A 24,387-nucleotide genomic window follows, 5' to 3' on the forward strand; every position below is an offset into this window, starting at 1 on the left:
GGAACTTTGTTCTACTCTTCTTTGCAGAATTGTTTTAATTAAGCCCCACTGGAATATTTTTGAGCATGAACTAATTGAGATGTTATGCCAAAACATCTCAATTAGATTTCAGTTTGGACTCCTTGTGAGCTCATTGCTCTTTGTGTGTATTTAAGCCATTCAGTGGCGTACTTTGGATCATTGTCCTGCTGCATAACCTCAGTGCACTTGAGTTCCAGGTGATGCCGTCTGCCAGGATAGAGTCTGTTCGGTAGAGAGTTGCCAAAGCCTTGATGCAGGAAAGCAGCCCTAGACCATCACACTACCACCACTGCGTTTGACTGTTGGTATGATGTTTTCCTTATGAAATGCTGTGCTACCTTTTACGTCAGGTGTAACAGGATGCAAACCTTTCAGAAAGTTCTGCTTTTGTCTAATCAATCCACAGAATATTCGGGAATCAAGTTGTTTTTGGTAGATGTGACACAAGGTTTTGTGTTCTTTTTGGTCAGCAGTGATTTTCACCTTGGAACTCTGCAATGGATGCCATTTTTATCTATTCTCTTTCTTAGTGTTGAATCATGAAAGCCTTAGAAATGACTTTGTAGCCCTTTCTAGACAGAAAGATGTCATCTAATCACAGTTAAATAATGATATATCAAGAAGGGGCAATTACCATTTGAAATCGGGCGAACTAGGTTTGTATTTACAGAATAGTCAAGAACAGTGTTTAAAGTATATTTTTCTTTTACAAATACTACATCAAAACTATTATCTTTTTGTTTTAATATAAAACATTGTTAATAGCCTTAAGTGTGTAAGAAGTGCAACTTAATAAATAGCTTGAGGACTTTACAAAAAGCAAAAAGCTTATTTACTATCATCTAAAGTGACAAATCTAAACATCTAAAAATTGGTCTTTGCATCTCTGTTGGCAATTAAAAATGGGAAAACCTTCTATCAATAATGTAGGATTATAAGTAGCGCACGCACAGCCTCAGTTAGTGTCTTGCATGTATTATTTCATGTTACACTGATACCTAACCATCTGTTACTTTGATACCTGAGAAAATTATTCATATTAAACAAGGATATGTTTTGCATCTTGCAAACTCTTTGCAAAAACATTTTTGACCAATTTTCTGTGAACACGTTTAAGAATCAACCACAGTACTCTTGTATTAATTTGTTGGAACCCAAGTTGACATTTCTTACATTCTTCTTTTTGGCATGGTGTGATGACGATGCAACAAAGTTCCGGAGACACTAAAAATTGCAGAAAATGTGTCTTTTTGCTAATTTTGCAAGCACAGAGCATGAAACAAAGAGCACATGTGAGGAGTAAAAAACTGCAGCTGGTGACTGAAGAAGAACACATTGCTGAGTGAACCGGGTTCTTCAAACGTCTGTGTCCAGCGGGGGAGGGAAATCGAGACACGGTGACAGAGAGTCCTGACTGTGTGTGGAGCTAATCCCAGTGTCTGAGTCTGTGTCTGTAATGTCTAGAGGGGACAGGGTGTGTTTGAGTTTCACTGTCTGAGAAATGCCGCACTGGGTCTCACTTTTCCCTTGGACTGTTATGGGCTGCTCCTCCTCTGTGCTGTCCGTGATTTGCAATGAGCTCAGCTGGGCGGCTAGCTGCCAGCACTCTTGATCCTTAGAAACCAGTGTATTGTCAAAGTACTTTATCTGCTTGTCTATTTCAGCAGCTTGGTTGTGAATGGAAACACCGGTGAAGAGGCTGTGATTCAGTTCGCCCTGCAGCCTCTCGATTTCAGCAGTATAAAATGCTTCGTCTGTGTCAGCGGGGATCCAGGAACCAGTGGCCATTCCTTCCTGGTCTTCATCTTGAGCCAGAGCGAGGCTGGCCTTCCTAAGCTCAGCGTCAATTTCATGGGACAACTGGAGGATGAGTTCCTGGTGCCTCTGAACCTCCATGTCCAGCTGTACAACCCCATCGCTGGTGTACAAGTATTCTTGCAGCTGCTCCTCAATGTGTGCCTCGGAATTTGGACTGCAGGCCTGAGCCAAGGAAGTCTCCGACTTGGTTTCTTGCTGGACTTGCAGCTCAATCCGCTCAATCTCTGAATCTAGCTCCCTTATCCGCTGGATCTGCTCTCTAATTGTGTGGTCCTGGTTGAGAATAAGTTGCACCATCTGGTCGATCTCCTCTGCACCTAGGGAGCTTTTGCTCTCCATATGAAGTTTCTCCAGCTTTCGGAAAGCTTTTTTTACCATGCGCTTTTGTTTTTCCGCTGGCAGAGACTGGGAATACTGAGCACGACCGTGCTCACATCGCTTCAGCTTGGCCCCTTTGCACTTTCCACCTTTCTTAGCAGGCTGAGGCACGAAATCACTGGTTTTAACTAGAATAAACTGTATGAAGGGCCTCTGATCACCCCAAGCATACCAGAGTCTCAGTATTCTGGTAAGAGGTGGCAAAGCTCTCTCGAAACCCTTCCACCGTTCAACGAGACAGAAGTCTTTGGGTTCTCCATCCAGTAGCCGCTTGCTCTCTGGGACTGACTTGTGATCATCCAGCAATGCCTGAATCATATCTGCACATGTCGTATGCTTTGTTACTCCACAGACAACCTTCTCTTCATTGCAGACAGTAACTTGGATCTCCTTTCCTACCACAGGCTCTGCATCTTTTGTCCTATGCAGAAGACAAAAAAACAAAAGTTACAACTTTGGCTATGCATGAAAACTTGGAAATGCTTTCTTAAGTTAATGCTCTACAATGTTTACACTCTGTGACATTAAAATATAACCCTTCATGTTTCATTGCATTAAGGCGGGTTTGGATTGCTGGTCGTGTTTCCTTCCCCTCACCTCCAACCAGTTGGGGCAGATGGCTGGCCCCCACTGAGCCTGGTTCTGCCGCAGGTTTCTTCCTGTAAATATGGAGTTTTTCCTTCCCACAGTCACTAAAGTGCGACATCTGATTTTTGAAGTTTTCTCTGTTTTCTCTGTATTATTGTAAGTCTTTAACTTGGTGTTGTGTTTTGGTGCTTTATAAATTGAATTGGAATACATTTTTAGTGATAGTAGTAGTTATGTTCACAAATTCAATTCTAGACACGTGCATTTGGGGATTAGAAATGCTCCTTTCTAGACAGCAGTTCAACAAAAGGGTTAAAAAAAATGTAGTTAGATAAATAATCCCAAAAGGAAATTTAGACAGCCATATTTCAACATACTTGCCATCTGAAGTAAAATAAGTCTCTCTCTCTATAATACTTTAAAAGTTGTTTTCCTATTCTAAGTAGTATGTTTTTATGAATGCATCCTTATTTGATGGCTTTCCATTAGGTCAATGAGCAGAAAACTACATTCAGTCATTTTGTGCTTCCTGGCTTGATTCTATTACTGTTTCTCATCGTCTTACTCATCAGAGATGATCACTTAATGGTTCAGTTCTGAGCTATTTAACCTCAAGGCCCTCATTAAGTTTTTGCATGGATCGTAAAACCTGTTCAAAAATTGACCTCTGATGGGCCGAAGATATTCATTTTTTACATCCTTAATGAACCACCGGTAATATTCAGGACCTAATATCCAGTCATTAAATGATAGGCACCGGCAATGCAGACGGCCACAAATAAGAAGATAACATCACCAGACATTTAAATCTGATTTCAGGATAAAGAATGATGTATCACTCTATTATTTATATGAAAGATAACATGTTAGGAACATTCTGCGATTCATGTGTTTCATTAGGGAATCTCTGACTGCCAAGTTTCTGTCTTGGTGAATTATTTAAAGTTAAATTCTAGTCTTCAGGGAAAAACAAGTGACACATAATACTCCTATAATTGCAGACAGTTTAATCGCAAAGAAACCCAGAGAAAGATTATCCACATAAAAATCACAGACACAAAAAAGTAGAACTCCTCCTTTGATGGTTTAACTGCAGACTGATTTTTGTGGGTTAAAGGAATGTTGGTCTGTGGTTTTTCAACCCAAAAGACAATACTTCTTTAGTCAGTTCACAGTAATAGAGAAAAACATTCTTCTAATCCTGGATAATATCACATCTACGAATAAAAAAAGGTTGAAAAAATTAGCCTTAAATAACAAAAGCAGAAAACATCAACAAGGAAATCTGGCTGTAGCTTGTCAGGAAATTTGATATAGTGACACTGATGGGTAAAAGGAATGGGCCAACACACTTGTCTGGAAGTGGGATTTTCATCTAAGCCTTTTAAAATTATATTTCACTTTACTATCTAGATAAATCTGAAGTCTTATCTATATTTACAATGTATTAAAACAGACTTTGGGATTAAAATCAAGTCCTTTGTTTAGCCCAGCTATCAAAGTTCAGTGTTGTTCCTCAGGTTGGTATGCAGCAACGTCTTCACATCTAAACCCTACATCATGTACCTGCTTTGCCTTTATTTGTTCTGATAACCTTGGCCGAATGCAACTTATGCTAATTTACGTCACCAATGCGGGAGGAAGCAAAAAAACCAACCAACCAAACCAAAAAAAACAAAAAACAAGCCACATCCTATTAAGATAGGATACCCCAACCTGCATGTCTAAGACATTGTGTATATTATTCAAAGGGAGAAAGAGGCTTATCTCTCAGTTTGTAGATTTGACAGACTGATACCACAATGTATTGGTTCCCACATAACACATGAACACCCAACTGGAGCATAGTGTAAACATCTGGCGAATAAGGTCTCAGGAATGCAATTCATAGGTTGGTTAATGGTTATTGAGACTCTTGGAGAAAACCGGAGCAAAGCAAATACCTGAGCTATGTGTAGGCCAAACAATTCCAACATGACTCAAGCATTTAATAGACAACAACCCTTGTTGCTTTGACCATGGAATTTCCAACTTCACCCAATACAACACAGCCCCAGTGCTACTGCTGCACAGGAAAGAAAACAGGCGGTGTACCCAGTACACCGTACATAGTGGCCACATGCTTAAAAAATGAGCTTATCTGACACAACAGCTCAACATCATAGAGCAGTCAATATGTGTTAGGGCATGAACCATGGCATCAACTGTGGCAAGTTTGTGGTGTGTTTGAAAAAGTCTTATTATAATATAATACAATACATTATTTCACTTTTTAACCCATTACTTTTATTAAACATAGTGTCGTTGTCAGCTTAAATTAAAATGCTATGTACAAAACAAATTCATTTGGATGAATTACGAGTGGTAAACCTGACCAATTATGCATATTTTATTTATTATTGATAAAACAATACTTAAAGGTTACTTTCACATGTGCATTAATGGGTCAAAACCTCTCCCACCTTCTCAGCATGTGATGAGGAATCCAAAAATCAGAGCAATTTCATTATATGGGGCCAAAAAATATTTTGTGAGCCACTGTTATACTGTATTGCAAGGATGAAAGAATGGCTGAGGCAAGAAGTGCAAGGGCACGAAAGAAGAAAGGTAAAGGAAAAGGGAACAAAATCATAATTACATGTTCAGTGCAGCATAGCTATACTACACATCTGTAAATACACAATGCAGATGTTTCCAATAAACCTGAACCTGTCACACACTGTCCTCATTTCTAATCTTGCAGGCGAATAAACATGCTGTACATACACTGGCTATTTCAGAAAGGGTGACCCAAGGCCACAGCTGTGCAGGAAGACAGTACAGTTAGGCAGGGAAACACCTGTATTTGTCTCAGGCCACAATCACCAGCACTCAGGCAACATCCTGCCACTATAGTTTTATGCACTGTAGGAGGAAGGGAGGAAAAGAGATTCCATGTTGCTCACTATGGTTACTTTTAATTTTCATTCTACTGTGAAGAAAGAGCTAACAGTTTCTATTATGCGTTATCACTGGAACACATTGGAACTGAAAGCAAATGATTTATTTGGACGAAAAAGAAATAAATATTTCATTTATTCATGAGAATGACTTTTATGAGTCTAATTTAGTTTCCAAATTAGTTAAAGGAATATTTATTGTTAGAGTTCTTTGATTGTTAAGGTCCAGATACACATGCTGCAACTAATGCCAGTGTGAATTGACTTGGAGAATGTCTAAACACTGTAGCTTATGCAATGCAGCCAAAATGGCAAAGCCTCAATGATTCCCAGCAGTTAGTAGATGTGAAGTCTGTGTCCTGCTGTGGCAGAACTTATTGAAAGCTCTTGGTATCCTGCTTTGCATTTCTGCAGCTAACAGCATTATCACTTACATTTAAGGCCCCTGTAAGCCTCAGGGTTGTGAGTCAACTGCTAGTACATCAAAATCCACATAAACTCCCAGCAATTCCTGGAAGTTTTCTGTCACTGACACAACCTTGTAAACAGTACCTAACTTGCACTTTTATGGCTTTTTACATTGCTTCTTATTGAGGAAAACAGCAATTTTTATCAGGGTACTAAAGGGTATTAAAGACGGCTGTACACTAGCCCCTCAGCCTAAACGATAGCATATTTTTTCTTTAAAGCTCTACCTCATAGAACAATGATTCTTCTGCTGTGTTTATTTTGGAAAGAATACTGCAGGAATATGACTCCATTAATGGCAACTTGAATTGTGCTGGCTTAGCCTCACAGACATCACCACTTTGACTTACTGTACTGGCTGAAATGTGGTTAACCAGAACTTTGCGGTGTTTTTTAAGAGCAAACAATTAGATGCATGGCAAACTGTTAGGACTCTGACAAGAGATACACAAGTAGTGCATGCACTGCTGCGCTGATTGCATCGCACCACATACTTTATGAGGGCTGTCACTTTGGGTGCCATTTGATATTCATAGCTTGGGATTACACAGCAGTTCCAGACGCAGCAAATGAGGGTGCCTTCATAGGTCACACTGCTGGGTGGTAAATGACAAAGCTGACACTGATAGTGTAATGAACTCAAAGCTAATGTTGAATTACAGCTTCAGATGACACATACTTTCAAGAAAAACTAAAATATAAAGCCCTTATGGGTGAAGACGGATGTTGCACGGCAACTGGCACAGTACAGGTTCGACTTTAAATTCACACTTGAATGAACCCGAGAAACCTGAGCAGACCCACTTGACCTCACCTTGAACTTAGAGGCAGAGATATCCAGTTAGAACTGGGACGTGCGGGAGGAAACTACCCACACGTCTAAGTTCAGTTTAACCTTAAATTATAGGAATTTCCGTACCAGCTTCTGTGTTGGATGATTACGTTACGGCTGCATTGCGGTAGCATATTGTAATGCTCATAATGACAACCTGGAAGGAATTAACAGTTCCCACTTGTGTGATAAGTTTGCAAGGTACAAGTTACCACAGAGGCCTGTATGCTGGTGGTTTGAGCAAGTCATAGCAAATGACAGAGTTATAGCTCTAAAGTGTCCCGACATGTTTTGGCAGATCAATGACGAAAAAGAGATGCAAATATGCTCAACAGAAACAAAGCTTTGATAGCAGATAGGCAAACATGTCCTTTAGCCTCTGCTGTCAACACGTCTCACTATGGAATCGTGAGTATATTTGGATTTGATTATATTTGCTGCTGATAAGATCACAGGTTTGCTTTTACAGCTCAAAACAGTCCTGAGTGAAACGATCAAACTTACCCCAGATAGATTAATTCACCTTCTATGCAGCATCAACCAATTCAAAATTAAAATCTGTGTGATTTATGCTAACGCCTTCATTTTGTTTGTGGTTTTCATAGCTGTAATACCTCATAATTAGCACTTAACACGAGGTTGATGGAAAAGTCATGAATTTTACTGGCATCTTGATCTGTTCAGTTAAGCCAAGCTAAGTACAATCAAATAAGTAAACATAAATCCTCAAATCACAAATGCTAACCTCAAGTTAAAACCAGAAAAAAAGGCCTATGTGCAATCCAACATTTCTTACTTACTCATCCTGATTTTATGACTAAACTAATGCTGACTGGAAGAACAAGTTCTGATAAAAAGTTGTGGCTGACTGGATCAACTAGAGATGAAGTGAAGACATTTTTCAGCTGTATTTCCTTTAAAAGGAAACTGAATGTGCGCTGCAGGATATGACACAATGCACTGCAGACTCATGACCTCTGCACTTTTTTTTTCTTCAAAAACATAAATGTCAATAATATCAGACAAGTGAAAGGGGACAATAAGAAGCTTGCATTTGCATTTCCTACACTAATCAAAGTTTCTCTTTCTTCGAGACCAACACTTGTAGTTTATCTAACAAATTATAGGTTTGACTGGTGTATATAAAACAATAGGGGTTTACTAAAAAAGGTAAGATATAGAAATCCAAGCCAAAACAAATAAATCATACTAGTCTAAAGTATCTACAAAGTGTCTGTCTGGCTTGGCTTTAACACAGAGAATGCAGAAGAGAAACTATTGGATGCTGGACAGGAGACGTTTCCTCTTGTTCTTATCTGAGGATAAGAATGAGGGATTGCTGAGGAAATAATGTGACTTTTTTATCTGGATATGTTGATCTCTGGGAAGACTCCTTCCCTGATAAGCATCTGTGAGCAGAGACACAACACACCCTGTTTGTTCCTTTCCTATGTGAAATCGCCCACCCCTATTATCTTTTGCCCACAGGAAGTATCTAAATCACCATAACAACCCTTTCTCATTAAAAGAAATGACTTCCCCTGTCCTTTTTAAACACAAACTGTCTTTTTTTTTTATTGCTTTCAGCAGCCTGCAAATTTGTATTAATCTAGCAATGTTAAAAACTAATTAACAATGCTATAGTGGTGGCTTAGTGCAAGTGGTCACTACATTGCTTTGGTCACATAATTCTGAGGCTTGTATTTCCTGTTGTTTGAAGGATCAGACTCCCTGATTTTAGTATGGAATATTCCAATATTTTTTACATTTACCAAATCAACATTAACGTTTTCTTATTTTGTGAATATTTTGATGCTTCGGCTTGCTCCGACTGCACATGTTGTCAACATCCAGCTCAAAGTTTCACCTCGAGTAGGAGCCAGCCTCAGGTGTCTCCGAAGTGAAGCGTTTGACATGTCTAAAGATCTAAACACTTGAGATAATTATAGGTGCCTCGATGATAATTACTATGCAAGAAAAAAAAAATAAGACAGCCACTGGAGACAACTTCAGTCAGACTGTTTGAAGTTATCAAAGATAATTCATCTCAGCTCTGTGTGATGTGAAAATGCATCAATTCTGCTGATGGTGCCTCTGTCAAAGTGTTGTAATTTAGCACTGTACACTACCATACCTCTCAGCGTTGTTGCTGTGTTTGGTGTTAATTGAGACCCTTAATGAGTAAAGCTAATTAAAACCCTTTAACTTTCCTTGTCTTGATCTTGGCAGCAAGGGATTCAATCATGACCTAGATACTCAGAAAGAGAACTCTGTTTACCAGCTCTGCACAACAAAAGTCTGTAGTCAACAAAAGAAGCAGAATGTCTACACCAATAACAGACGACAGCTTGTGGCTCAGTAACTCTACTTTCCTCCTTGCCTTTACAGAACTGTAGCTGGACCCCAGCTGCAGAGAGAAGCACATCAAAAGGCCAAGCTACGCTCTTAGGGAAATTGCAAAAAGCAAATTATGGTAATACAGATTACATGATCTCTACTACTTTGTACGTGTACATATGTGTGTGGTTTTTTTTATAATAGCAGAAGAAAGTCCAAACGTTTACAAGCTAATGTACAGTAGGCCTGCAGTGTTGTAAACAAACAAAGACCACCACTAAAAGGCACATCACTCATTGGCACACTGATAAAATCGTTCATGTATAGTTACATTAAAAATGTAACATGAAAAATCTTAACATGTGCACACACGGACAGGTTCGCCAAAACTGGCTTTTAATTAGTAAAATTAATATATATTACTCCCCAAATAGTATTAAGGAAATTAAGAATGAATTGGTTTAAGATAGTAATAACCTTGATGAAAAAAAGGACGCTCAAAATCTCATATTCCACGGAAGTGTATATTATTTCCTTGGAATTCAGTATGGAGGTTTGTCAGTTTTTCTAACTGGACCGGGGAGACATCATTTTTTAAAACAATAATAATAGTCAAAAAGATGATATGCAGAACTAAATTAACAACTTAACTGCGTTTTATTTTGTGCTGCTCATTCGTAGTTCGATGCGCGCCGAGTTGAGCGTAAATCGTCTCCCTCACGCATTTCATTGTAACGTCTTTTTTTAATGCTCGAAGTTGGGGGAAAACACACTCAACAGGTTTAAAGAAAGCTCATACTCATCTGATCAAGTTACCTGTTTTTCATTCGGGCTTTAAGGAAGTTTTTTCCAAATGGAGCCATGACTCAGGAGCACAAGAAAACAGACCGGCGATCCAAAGTGAGTTACAGTCCAGGCATGGTAGGACGTCGGACACTTATCGGAATGTTTCAGAAAAGTTGACGGGTGTCCCGGGTGCAACTCTATCCGCCCCATCCGAAAAGCGGAGGGAGGTGTTTCCTACAGCCAAACGAGATTTAATGGTGAAACTCTGCCCCCTTCCACCTGCAGGAACAACCTGAACGACTAAACGAAACACTTTCTTCAAAAGGATACTCAGCTCTGCAGAAATACGAAATAACGTAACAATTAGAGAACATTGTAGATTATGTTGAAATATTAGCGGAACTATAATATAAAATATAGAGCAGATAAGGCACAGAATAACAGCATTTCTTTTCATGTATCCACCCTGCTGACGACATAAAAAAAAAAGCTGTAATGTAATGTTACAACATGTTTACATTACAACCCAGGAAAATGTAACATGTTGGGTTTTGATAAATGGTCTTCCTTTCTGGATCAACAAATGTTACATTGAGATGAAACAGCCTGTTTAAAAAAAAAAAGTCTAAGAGTGTTTGACGCTGTAAATCTCTCAAAGAGCACGTGGTTTTTCAAGCTGTCCTAACACATATTGAAATTATTTAATTGTTTTTGGGGGTTAATTACTAAATAGGGTAGCCACAAAAACACACAGCTAAAACAACTGACTGAGCATTACTTAAACTCATCGTTGAAAGTGATTTTAACATTAGTGTAAATGCTGAGAGCAACAGCCTCCACACTGTATGTGATTTAAACACAATTAGCTTCTTTTAGAATGTAAATGAACTGACTCGTCATTTTAAAAACACTCTGAATCTTGTCCTGACATATGGTACATCATAGAAACTGAGTATTTAACAGTATTCCCTGAAAACATGTCTTGTCTGACCATTTTTTAAATTTAAATTTACAATAATGGGAATACATTTCATTACAGTGGAGGTCTCTCTGAAAGTGCTGTAACAAAGTTTAAAGACATGATCCTTGCACTGTTATCTTCAATAATACCATGTACTGACTCATGATGCGAGCAGCTACCTGAATCTTACTCCTTCAGAGACAGATTATCTTGTTACCTATGTAACAGCCCAACTATGACTCAACAAAGCAGAGAAACGTACAGCTTTGTATAAGTCACACCTGTCTTAAAGCAGGCAACTTTTAAACTAGGGAGGAAATGGCATTTCACTAAATTAGAAGACCTTCTTCTGATCTGGAAAAAATACTTTGCTACTCTTTAAAAAGCCCTCAATGATTAGACATCTGATAGAGGAAAACAGTTTCTGTTCAGCAGAGCAGCCAGGCAAAGAGTCAGAGCTCTGCTGACCCAAGTATTCCTTTGACCTTAACTGCTAATGACTTCATGAATTTCTTTACAAATAAAATTAACCATTAGGGGAAAATTCTTCTGGGTTCTGGGCTGGGATCAATACTATTGACAGCACATGCTTCCCTTAGACAATGTTAGTAGAAATAACTGCAAAAACTTTCATTGCTATGTTGATAAAACTCAGTTTCTCATGAAGGCAGGAGATACAAATCAATTACTGAACCTTCAGATGTGCCTAATAGACATGTAAGCCTTGATGGTACTACCTTGGGCTCCAATAACACTGCAAGGAATCTTTGATATATTCACTTATTCTTTCATATATCCTTCAGTGTGCATATTAAAGGTATTGTTACGTTCCCCTGAGGGGTCTAGGCGGTGAGGGGGAAGTAACGAAAAGTGTCCGGGTCAGAAAAAGGAGACAAGAAGGTATGAGGGTTAAATTAAAGAGTTTTATTAAAGTAGCTCAACTAAAAGAGACGGACAAGCCGCTATCACCATTTAAGAAAACAAACAAAACTCAGGCGTTGGTCAATAAAGTAAAACGTAAGCCAAAAAGAAAGAGCAGCTCACTAACTGCAAATACACCAAACACTCAGCTCACTAGCTGTAACCACACAAACATACAGCTCACTAGCTGCAACCACACTACTGGCACTCTGGCCCAGAGCTCACCTTTCCCTGGGCTTAAATCTCCTTGATTACTGACGAGAGTCAGCTGCACAAAAGGGAAAGGTGGCACCTCAGGCAGAAGAGGTGGTGGGACACGCCCACACAGGCACCTTCAGGAGGAGGCCCTGCTAGGGCCGTAACAGGTATATATAGGACTACCTACAATGACTGGACTCCTGTAAATAATTATTATCTGCTCGTTCAGAAGCTCCCTGAAAAGGTTTTCATTTGATCCAGATGTTATGGTTGGGCAGATGTGGGGTTTTCTTCTTGGTCTGTCTTTCTTTCTCTCTCTGCTTTGCCTCCCTATGTCCACTCTCGGCCTGTGCTGTCTTTCTTCTGTTCAAGTTTCCTGATCCATGCTTCACCAAGGAGTTCTACAGACATCATCTGAGCTTTGAAGACAGAAGGACTCACCCTCATCTCACCTGCCTCCCCACTTTCCACCAACCCACTCACTACTCCTAAGGTATTGTGTCTGTGTGCCAGCAGTCCCTCTTAAATCCCTGTTCAAGCAAATTACAAGTAAGAATTTTCTCTCACCTCTAATAACTTACAGAGACTTACCTGCATGCACTCTGTCTCCTTCAGTAGAGACTCCCATAAAGGTTGTAGCATTCTAAGTCACTCACCTACCCTTTACTATCTGTTCAATAAACACGTTAAACCCATTAATGGTTGTCGGTGTCTGCTTCTGCAGACACATTTGCAGTTAAATGTTACATCAGAAGGCTGCAGTGAGAATTCTGACAGGGACTAGAAAGAGAAATCCTATTTTTCTACATCGGCCTCTCTTCACTGGCTCCCTGTTAAATAAAGAAGTTAAAATTCTTCTCCTCACATACAAATCTTTAAAGGAGAATTTGAGGTGGAACTTTCAGCTATCAGGTCCCTCTTCTGTCTCCTTGAATTTAATCGTTATTTATTATTAATCTCTGGCTCTCTCAGCATGTCTTCATCCTGTCTTCCTCTCCTCACTTACAGCCGGTTGTTGCAGATGGCCGCCCCTCCCTGAGCCGGGTTCTGCCAGAGGTTTATTCCTGTTAAACGGGAGTTTTTCCTTCCCACTGTCACCAGAGTGTGACATCTGATTGAGAAGTTTTTCTCTGTATTATCAGAGGGTCTATAAACCACATTGAGGCAACTGTTGTGATTTGATGCTATATAAATAAAATTAAATTGAACTAATTTGACCTTAATCGGTTCCCAGTTTGGGAGACAGACAGGTTCTTCACTTTTAAAATTAGGCTTAAAACTTCCCTTTTGATGTAGCCTATAGTAAGGGCTGGATCAGGTGACCATGGACCATCCATTGGTTAGCTGCAATAGAGTTAGGCTCCCAGAAGGCTTCTTCTTCACTTACCTCATCTCATGTTTTTTCCTCAGGCTCAACCGGTCACAACAAATGGCTCCCCCTTTACAATTTTGTGCAACAAACAGTGTTGGTCAAGTTACTTGAAAAAAGTAATCAGTAACTAATTACTGATTACTTCCCCAAAAAAGTAATCCTGTTACTTTACTGATTACTTATTTTCAAAAGTAATTAATTACCTAGTTACTTAGTTACTTTTTAAAAACACGATTTACAACCTGAATAGGTAATAAAGCGATAGATCTTTCAGCCCAATTCTACTTTTTCTGCATAATCCATCATACAAAATGTTATCAAATGGAAAGGTCCCTTTTTAAAACTTGTTTTATTATTTTTAATCTTTTAACTTTATGCATCAAGCAAAAATTAAATTATATGCAACATTCTCTGACTGGAAGAAATTTGTTTAATATTTAAACCTATTTTCTGCACATTCCAGCACATAAAATATTTTTTTGTGTGTGTTTACACTCAGTCTTTCAAATAGATGCAAGTAAAACACAGCAGAAAATAAATAAAATCAAAGACTAGCGGTCCTGTTGCTCTATTTTCACCTGTAAAGCAGGAGTGGGGTAGGTGGAGGTTTACCCTGGTGCAGGTGTGCCGCAGCAGTCAGTGGAAGAATCCACGAGTTTCTCTGTGAATTTCCCATTATGTCGTAGCGCACTCGGTGCTTGCTTGGAAGTTTAGGGGTTTTTTTGCTGTAAAAAGAAGTTTTCTTCCCACGCACGATGGACGCTAATGTTTTTGTCACTTTTTATGGGATCAAACTCAAAGTAAGGTCAGTACTTCCACGCTTTAAACGCTGCACGCTCATACTCTCTCCCACAATCGATATGTGATCCATTGTTGATCTGCACACAGCTGTTGCCACGAACTTCGCACGTCACTGTCATGAGACATTCTCGCAAAAAATCACGGTTTTAGTAACGCAGTAACGCAGCGTTCCTACGGGAAAGTAACGGTAATCTAATTCCCGTTTTTGCAATAGTAATCCCTTACTTTACTCGTTACTTGAAAAAAGTAATTGGATTACAGTAACGCGTTACTTGTTACTTGTTACTTGTAACGCGTTACTGCCCATCTCTGGCAACAAAACCAGAAAACAGCTCTATTTAAACTACACTAACAAAATGAATCAGAAATTAGTGCATGAGTTTATATTTGCTCTTAAGTTCATAGAGTAAGTATGCTGATTTAAAAGTGTTTTCTATGGAATTAAGCAAAAATATAATCCTAAAAAGAGAAATAAAGTTGGAGGATATTTGATGGAAAGCTTTCAAAAATCTACCAAACAGACCTGGTGGTAAGATTATTTTCTTAGTCATTGTTTCCAAGGTCCTCTTAACAAGTTGTAAAAGCCAGGTTAAGCTCCTGTCATGGTCCTGGGCCATGTGGGCCCAGTATTCTTAGTTCTTTGTATTTTCGTATTTCGTTCCTTATTTAGGCCATGTCTTCTGAGTTGCCCTGTTGTGTTGTTCCCTAAGTGTTTTTCCCTTCATGGCTCTCTCCCCCCTGTGTGCCCTCTATGTATTGATGAGCCCTCGTCTCCCTTTGTGGTTGTTTCATGTTTCCCCAGCCCGTTATGTCTGTGTTTTCCCCGTGCTCTCTCTCCTCCTGTCGGAACCTCTGTGCCTCTACATGTCATGTTCAGTTCACCCCGCCCTGTCTCGTTATGATTATCAGTGTCACCTGTGTTCCCCGTGTGTGCCCACTTTCCTCGTTTACCCTCTGTGTATTTCTGTCTGAGTCTCCCTCTGTTCGGCGTCGTGTTCTCCCTCATGTTGTGTGGATCTTCCTGTGTCTACCTGCGAGTGTTAGTTTACTTTTCCCCAGTTTAGTTTTGTATTTCCTGTGTTCTGCCGTGCCAGCATTAAAGCTGTGTTTCTCGAGTTCATCCCCGTGTCTGTGAGTTTTGCATTTGGGTCCTCCTCCTGCTTGCCACACAGCGATCCATGACAGAAGAACACGACCACAACATGGACCCAGCAGTTCACAACCCCTCCGCGGACCGACAGTACGACGCGACCATGCCGGACCCAGCGACACAAAGACTGGAGATTGTCCGGACAGTGGAGTCGCTATGCGACAAGTGGCTGCACTGTTCCAGTGAGGAGGAACGGGAGGAGTTCGCCCGCCAGGTAGGGGTGTGCGTGTCTGTGTTCCCCTGGTTATGGGAGACGCTGCACCCCCTCGTCAGCGACCTTCTCGTCTCCGCTCTCCGACTCCGTCCGCAGCAGCAGCGGCCCGGTGGGCGTGCACCTTCACCAGAGCCGTGCCATCGCGCCGTTGCCCCGCCGCCTCATGAGCCAGTGGCGGTCAGAGTCGGAACGGTGAGGCTCACCACGGACACACCATTGGCTCACACTTCATCAGCTTCCGCATCTTCGCCACCGCCTGCCTGCACGGAGATGCCCGAGGCTGTTGACTTCGGTGAGGAGGAGCGGCAGCAGGTGTTGCGGGCTTATCGGGAGGACGAGCTCCGGTGGAAGCCCTGGCTCATCTCGGAGCAGGACCTCTCACCTGCTGCACAGCCTACCAGCCGCTCGCCGTCTCCAATCCGCTTAGACTTTACTTCGCCTGCCTCATTTCTGGCAAGGATGTGGGCGGACGACCGGGAGATCGCCGCTACATCACCCCCTGCATTGGTGCCATCAGCGCCCATCGCGCCAGCTACCAGAAGGGGGCGGCGCCGGCGCCGCCGTGGCACCGCATTAACTCCGGAAATCATGGAGCCCGGTCTCTGTGAGCAGCAGCAAGCAGCTTGCACCCACGTAGAGGAGGAGCTCCGGGGAAAGCCGTGGCCTACCCCCGATTGTCAGCACATCTTTCGGGGAACACGCCTGGCTCTCGGGGGCCCTCGGAGCCGCCAGGGTCTGCAGCCTCTCACAACTCAGTTAGCTCCCTCGCAGCCCTTCACAGCTCAGTTAGCTCCCTCGCCGCCACCCTCAGTTCAGTTAGCTCCCTCGCCGCCACCCTCAGTTCAGTTAGCTCCCTCGCCGCCACCCTCAGTTCAGTTAGCTCCCTCGCAGCCACCCTCAGTTCAGTTAGCTCCCTCGCAGCCACCCTCAGTTCAGTTAGCTCCCTCGCAGCCACCCTCAGTTCAGTCTCCAGTAGCTCCAGTGCCGCCTGTAGCGCAGGCCCCAGTAGCTCCAGTGCCGCCTGTAGCGCAGGCCCCAGTAGCTCCAGTGCCGCCTGTAGCGCAGGCCCCAGTAGCTCCAGTGCCGCCTGTAGCGCAGGCCCCAGTAGCTCCAGTGCCGCCTGTAGCGCAGGCCCCAGTAGCTCCTGTAGCCCAGTCCCCGATAGCAGTACGGTCCGCTGGTCAGCTTAACATTCAGCCAGGGGTCTCAAATCTCTCTGGCTCTGCATCAGCTCCTGCTGGGAGCTCGGATGAGCTCATCCAGGACTCCGCGGCTCCCACGCCGCCATCTACCTCGTCAGCTGGAGGGTCCGAGGGGCCCGTTCAGCCTCCTGTCTCCGCTGGAGGGTCCGAGGGGCCCGTTCAGCAACCTTCCTCGTCAGCTGGGGGTTCGGGAGAACCGCACCAGCCTCATGCCACGTCAGCTGGAGGGTCCGAGGGGCCCGTTCAGCCTCCTGTCTCCGCTGGAGGGTCCGAGGGGCCCGTTCAGCCTCCTGTCTCCGCTGGAGGGTCCGAGGGGCCCGTTCAGCAACCTTCCTCGTCAGCTGGGGGTTCAGGAGAACCGCACCAGCCTCATGCCACGTCAGCTGGAGGGTCCGAGGGGCCCGTTCAGCCTCCTGTCTCAGCTGGAGGGCCCGAGGAGCCCGTCCAGCACCATGCCACATCAGCTGGAGGGCCCGAGGAGCCCATCCAGCCACCTTCTGCTACGCCTGGTCCAGCCTGTGCTTCGTCAGCTGCAGCTCCAGCCTGTGCTTCGTCAGCTGCAGCCTCAGAGCCTTCGTCTGCTGCAGCCTCAGAGCCTTCGTCTGCTGCAGCCTCAGCCTGTGCTTCGCCTGGTCCCGCCTCGACTGGTCCTGTGCCCACCGGGCCTCGGCCAGTACGCCTGACACTGGAGAGCCGCCGCCTTGCGCGCGGCCGGCCCCCTGAACTGCTCCGTCGTCTCCTCCGCCGCCGCCGCTGCCTTCCGCGCGGCCGGCCTCCGGACCAGCTCTGCCACCTGTGCCACCCGCCTGGTCGGCCCCCCGACCGTGTGACCCGTGAACTCTGGTGCCTGTGGGCTCTGGGTCGGCCCCCTGAACTTTATTTTGACTATGGTCATGTGCTCCCGTGTTTTCTGTTGCTTATTTTGTTTCCCGTTCTGGTCCCTCCGTCCTGGTCCCCCGCCTCCCGCCCTGGGTGGGTTGTTTTCTGTTTTTGTTTTTGTTTCTCGGGTTTGGGCTGTCGGGAGCCAGCCCTTTAGGGGGGGGTGGTGTCATGGTCCTGGGCCATGTGGGCCCAGTATTCTTAGTTCTTTGTATTTTCGTATTTCGTTCCTTATTTAGGCCATGTCTTCTGAGTTGCCCTGTTGTGTTGTTCCCTAAGTGTTTTTCCCTTCATGGCTCTCTCCCCCCTGTGTGCCCTCTATGTATTGATGAGCCCTCGTCTCCCTTTGTGGTTGTTTCATGTTTCCCCAGCCCGTTATGTCTGTGTTTTCCCCGTGCTCTCTCTCCTCCTGTCGGAACCTCTGTGCCTCTACATGTCATGTTCAGTTCACCCCGCCCTGTCTCGTTATGATTATCAGTGTCACCTGTGTTCCCCGTGTGTGCCCACTTTCCTCGTTTACCCTCTGTGTATTTCTGTCTGAGTCTCCCTCTGTTCGGCGTCGTGTTCTCCCTCATGTTGTGTGGATCTTCCTGTGTCTACCTGCGAGTGTTAGTTTACTTTTCCCCAGTTTAGTTTTGTATTTCCTGTGTTCTGCCGTGCCAGCATTAAAGCTGTGTTTCTCGAGTTCATCCCCGTGTCTGTGAGTTTTGCATTTGGGTCCTCCTCCTGCTTGCCACACAGCGATCCATGACAGCTCCAGTGAAAAAGCTTTTTATTATTAAAGTCAAAAACAGAAATCCCAACATCTGCAGGTTGTGGACTGATTGTGATGATCATGCAATGCAGTAATAAATTTCAAGCTATTTGTTGGTTTATGGATTACATTTATGTCAGCGGGAATTTATAGTAGAAAAAAAAACTATTACAAAGTAAAACCTGCTTTAGAGAAACATGGACAGAGTTGTGCCTTCACGTTAATTAAATTGTAATCGTCACCAATATTTGAGCCTTTAGCATGTAGTGGTTTTGTTTGTTAACCAAGACAACAACCTGGTGAATTAGAAAAAAAATGAAAAGACTGTTCAAACTGTGAAGCAAAAAGTGAGCCTGATTCGTTCATCCTGCCTCATCACTGCTGGTACCCATCAGTGGAACATGAGGCAAAACTAACCTCGGACTGTGTGCATTCATGAAGGGAAATAACCACATCTTCAAAACCTTGACGCAAAAACCTTTCACGTCATGATGCCGGAGTGTCGTCGGATGAAACATCTGATGACACAGGAGAATGAGTGGGATGTGGTAATGGGTGGGAAGGTGGGGATGGAGATGTGTGTCTGTGTGGGTGGGGTAAGGGGGGGGGGGCAGATGCTGTGACATCATTTTGGCTCTTATATACCCAGGGAATGGAGCCCACTGTGCTTCACATCCCAGCAGCAGAAACTGCTTAAGTGTGTATAGATCTGAAGAAGAAGAACAAGAAAAAACAAAACAGCAGCTTCACTAAATTGTGTCTCCAGCCTCTCTTTGTCTGTGTCTGGCCCCTAACCTTATGGACTAGATTCCTCCTCAGGTGAATTCTTCAGTGTGGGATCCTTTTTTTGTTCTTTTGGGGTATTTCTTTTCAGATTTTTTTGTTCTGATCAAGATGCAGACACAGTTGGCGTGTATGCTTCTCCTCTGTTTAACATGTGGTGCACTTTGTACAGGTAAGCACTGGTGTTCTTTCAACAGGTTTTCTATGTAGAACTTTATGGATTTATTCACAAAACAGGTGCATCATACTGAAATGTTGCATGTGCATAAAAGAAGGAAAAATTACTGCAAATATTTCTGAAAAACCTTGAATGGCAAAGTTGGTTAAACAGGATGGTTTTGAGTTTGGTCCTTTAGATTAAATACTGAAATAACCTGATTTGTTCTCTCGGAAAAAATCAGAGAATGGCGTGTGACTTCATGACATAGCTAACTTTTAAACCTCGGTTTATTAAAAAAAATAACTGTATAAGTGAAAATCTTAATTTTGCTCAAGGATTACAGCTCTTTTAGGCTACTATAAAACCCCTTTCCCCCTCAAAGATCAATTGCCTCTTCCATTCTTTTAAATCCATGCATAATTTGTGCTTTGTTTAACTGTCAGGGTGCACTGGGACTCAGGCTGATCAATAGTGTCACCTGTTGAAAGCTTAAAAGTGGCCATAGTCACATGTGAATATGGGCTTTTATGACAGTTTCACTTCACCTCTTCCAAACACGGCACAGCAGAAAAAACTATTAATGTAACTATTAATGTAACTTACACTATTGTTCTCATTCTTTGTTTGATCTTATGTTAGGGAAATGAAACTTAATTAGTTTCATTTATTTTACATTAAATGCAGTTTACACTGAACTATTTCCAATACTCAAAATGAGAATGGATTGTTACTAGATGATAGTTACTTTTGGATCAATAACCAAATAAAGGACAACTTTTATGCATGCGCGCACATAACACACACACACACACACACACACACACACACACATATATATATATATATATATATATATATATATATATATATATATATATATATATATATATAGGGAGAGAGAGAGAGATGCACATGGAATTCTTATTGATATTATGTGTTGCTTTTTGTCACTGTCAGTGTGCACGGGGACTCTGTTATCAATAGTGATGAAGATGACCACCATCAGATACTGAGGGCTGGGTTTCTTCACCACTTTACTATTCAAATGTAAATGATGAGAAACTATACTTAATTGTTAATTTAAATAACATTTCATTGAGGACTGAACTAAACTACACTCCAAAAATATTTATGCCCAAAATACTGACTTCTTTAAGTAGTTGGATAACATGTCAATTTTTTTATGTTGTTACACAAGTAGAATGTAAAACATTAAATTTAATGGAATCAGTTCAAATGAAACCGACTGAGTATACATTTAGATTAGACCTAGTATATTTGTTTTAATTATACTGATTTATGTTTATGTTTTATTTATGTTTTTTGTTTATGTTTTATCTTTTGTTTTGTGTTTTTATTTGTGTGAAATCTGAATGTTGTAAAGCTGTTTTTCTGTAACTGACAGATGTTGACCAGGAGCAGCGAGCTCTAGAAGAGGAACTACTCAGCAGTCTCTTCACTTCCAAGGTATCTGGTCTTTTTACATCTGTGATATCAGAGACTGGAAAGAAAAGCTTCATCCTGCCGGGTCGGTCTCTGACCTCGCCGATAAAGGCTTTCCAGGTGTTCTTTCATGAAATCTACATCCACGCTTCAGTGGCAACCTCAGCTTGCGGTTGTGCTCATGCTGAGTGGGAGATAAATAATTTACCACAAGAGGCTTTTTATGCCACTCAGGCTGCCTGAGCATTTACTTTGTTTTTTTTAAGTCAATTTGCTCTTTTTAAAAGTGTATCCAGTTCAAATGTGCTCAGAAAAATAACAAATAATCACCTTTCCATTTGCTGCAGTGCTTTGAAACGAGGAGAAAATAAGAGCTGAGATTGGGCATTCTAATTCAGTTGTAACCTTGAGCTTTTTATCACATTTATCTGATGTCTGCCTGAGGCTATGCAAAGATCAGGTATGAAATCAGTGAATTTGGAACCAAAGGCATGCACAGACGGATGGCCGATCCTAATAGGATTCAGATGGACCTGGCAGTATAGTTACGACACATCTTTTACCGTTCTTGCTGATGAAAAACTGCGATGCTCACACGGAGACATGACGGTGACAAATCAGCCATTTGATTCATAGCTGCCGATGCTCAGAGGTTGCTCAGGGGTGATGATTGTAATAATAACTTGCTGCATGACTGACAGACTGCTCAAGAGGCTGGAAAGTGCAGTATGGTGGAAGATAGACCTAATTGTGGCTCTTTATCTACACACTATATATTTGACAATAAAATTGACTGATATACTCCTCCCTTCCTTTCATCTGATTAGATACCACGGTTAATGCTCCATTGTGGTTTTTCATTCTCTACTGAATACAACTAAATTACCTTCTTATTACTCTGCATAGTGAGTCACTGACCTCTGTGTTCAGTATCGTTAGTTGTTCCGATGCTGGAATTTAGATTGAACTTTTGCGTCTCTATAAAATGCAAGTTTGTGAACGCTAAAGAGCCCAGGAGACTAACGTTAAGGTAGAAATTTCCAGTGAAGCACCACAATCTTTCATATGACATTACAGCACAATTGCATGGCCACACTAACTCAGCTAGTTTGTCTTTTGTGCATGGGCAATTTCCAAATGTCAGCTGCCTATGTTTGATCCTGACGCTTGTTCATTTGATGCCACTAAAGCTTTTATCCACGTCTCCTGCCTGGCAAACAAAAAGAGTTTTCGTCTTTATATTTGAGGATACTTCCACTGGTCATAAATGATGAGTGAGCCTCCCTGACACTGACATCTTTGACTGCAACATGCACGTGACAGCCAGTACACACAGAGGATTCTGGGGGCTCTTTACCATCTCACTGCACTCTAGAGACACTAGATTATAACTCAGTAGTCTCACTCTGTTCACTCTGAGTGCATGTGTCTTTAAGAAATAATAGGTGCTTAGATTACATTGTAAAAGTCTCACATGCAGAATCCTCAGTCCCTTTTTAAAGGAACTACCTGAGTGTTTACTGCTGCAAATGCAAAATGTACAACATTAAAAGTGAGACTAAGGTGTAGTTCACAATACTGACTGTATTCTGTTTGCTCAAACATAAGCTATGAAATGACAAATATCAAAATGATTAAGTCAGATCGAGGTATCGAATCAACAGTTTGGCTGAATTTTAAAATTATGGCCACAGTTTGTACTTACAGTGTTGAGGACGCGGATTGAGTAATACCTGAAAATGTCGTTTTTCAGTCAGATCATTTCTGTCAATATAAATGTTTCACGAGAGAAAACAATCCCCATTAAACCAAAAAGCTTCTAAACCACCTGAAACATCAGCCTCTTGAGTGGTCAGTACAGTTTTCACTTCACCCAAGTTCACAAAATACACGAAAACACCAACGAAAATATTGCTCAAAGCAGGAATCTGATTAAGTGATGCACTCTGAGTGTTAAAAACCCAACCACTCAATCCATTTAACTGTCTCATCCTGGTATCTTGTGCCCTCTGTGCAGATGAAACAGAATAAGCAGAGTGCCCCCTATTGGCGCGTGTCTCTGGCCAACCTCTGTAAGATGCTGAGCGCCCTGCGCCAGGAGGCGTGGAGTGGGGAGGAGGAGGATGGGGGTCTGAGGGAGGGGAGCCTCCAGCTGCTGGATGAAATGTACAACTTGCAACACATCTGCCGAGTACTGCAGAGCCGGGAGGAGAGGGTCAGACAATCATCTTTAACTTACTTTCTTTTGCTGTGTGGGCTACTTTTCAAATAACAACATTGCATACCCATATGGAAAAGATATATATAAATCTTATAAAGTTTGTATCTGTCTTGTGTGAAACTTGTATGAAAAGCATATAAGTGTGAAAACAGATATAAGATCCCTTGAAAAATGATATAATGAAACTTGTATGTTTTGGATACTTACTAAAACAATGTATGAAAGTAATGAGAAAGTGGCCACTTTCATAAGTAATCACATATAAGTTTTTACTATTTCTTTTCCATATGGGAAATTATGGATAGCTAAGGAAATTCTCAAAAGTCCTAATCTCCTACCTAAGCTACTTGTTGAGAAGTAACTGTCAACCAAAAGCCCAGTCAAAACAAATACACAGACTTGTGTACATACACACTTACTCACTCACATCGCCAGAACACACAGGAGTATGTGTGTTCTCCCCTAAAGCAAACACACTTCATTAAATCTCCCCTCTCCCCCACTTCGCCTCCTCATCTCTTCCTCACTCGCTGTCATCGTTTTTCTCTCCACTTTTGGCTCCTCGCACTGTGGCATTTCTCTTTTTTTAAATGTTAACACAACACCTGCAGATTAGCAGTCAGTACCAAAACATGTTTGCCTGCCGCCCGCCCCCCTCACACTCCCTCATGTTGCGTGACACTCATCCTCTGCTGTGTCTCCCTTCACTCCTCACAGCTACTCCAAGACTCTCTAGAGTATTCAGAGGAGAACAGCGACGCTCCACTGAAACGAAAGTCACCCTACATATTGAAGAGGCAAGTGGGGCACATCACTAAGACTCGGCGGCCGTACATCTTAAAACGAAGTACATTTTACTGACATCCCAGAGACCGCAGCACCATTTTAAGGGACCGGACCACATGTTTTGTGTAATTATGTGATTGTGTTTATTTTCTGTCTTCTTGTAGATGCAGTCTTTTTTTTTTTTCCTGTTCCTTTTTATCCAATCAGACCCTTTGATTGTATGTCCAACAGAGAGGCCTGTCTTTATCCTGCTCCTGAAAATAAAATCCTTAGCATCAAAGAAATAGTGTATCTCTGAGAAACTGTATTTATGTATGCTATTTATTCACTGCAAAATAAATCTATTTTGTTTCAGAAATTAAAGGATTCATGATA

The 24,387-nt window shown here is 42.1% G+C and overlaps 2 protein-coding genes across 2 annotated transcripts; one reads left to right on the plus strand and one right to left on the minus strand.

Moving 5' to 3' along the window:
• Positions 1-1,114: 1,114 nt before the first annotated feature.
• On the minus strand, positions 1,115-10,310 carry rassf9 (Ras association domain family member 9). The gene is made up of 2 exons (XM_085357748.1): positions 10,198-10,310; positions 1,115-2,638 (listed from the first exon to the last, which is right to left on the minus strand). Exons 1-2 carry the CDS (start codon positions 10,242-10,244, stop codon positions 1,378-1,380), a joined length of 1,308 nt encoding a protein of 435 aa, XP_085213874.1. The 5' UTR covers positions 10,245-10,310; the 3' UTR covers positions 1,115-1,377.
• Positions 10,311-19,513: 9,203 nt separating this feature from the next.
• nts (neurotensin) lies at positions 19,514-24,087 on the plus strand. The gene is made up of 4 exons (XM_085357749.1): positions 19,514-19,574; positions 20,968-21,029; positions 23,023-23,220; positions 23,944-24,087. The coding sequence occupies exons 1-4, from the start codon at positions 19,514-19,516 to the stop codon at positions 24,085-24,087; spliced, it is 465 nt and encodes a 154-aa protein (XP_085213875.1).
• Positions 24,088-24,387: the final 300 nt, after the last annotated feature.

Source organism: Diplotaxodon limnothrissa, linkage group LG7, assembly GCF_057381915.1.
Source record: "Diplotaxodon limnothrissa isolate DT_005_m linkage group LG7, D_limnothrissa_male_GT1.1, whole genome shotgun sequence".
NCBI lineage: Eukaryota > Metazoa > Chordata > Actinopteri > Cichliformes > Cichlidae > Diplotaxodon > Diplotaxodon limnothrissa.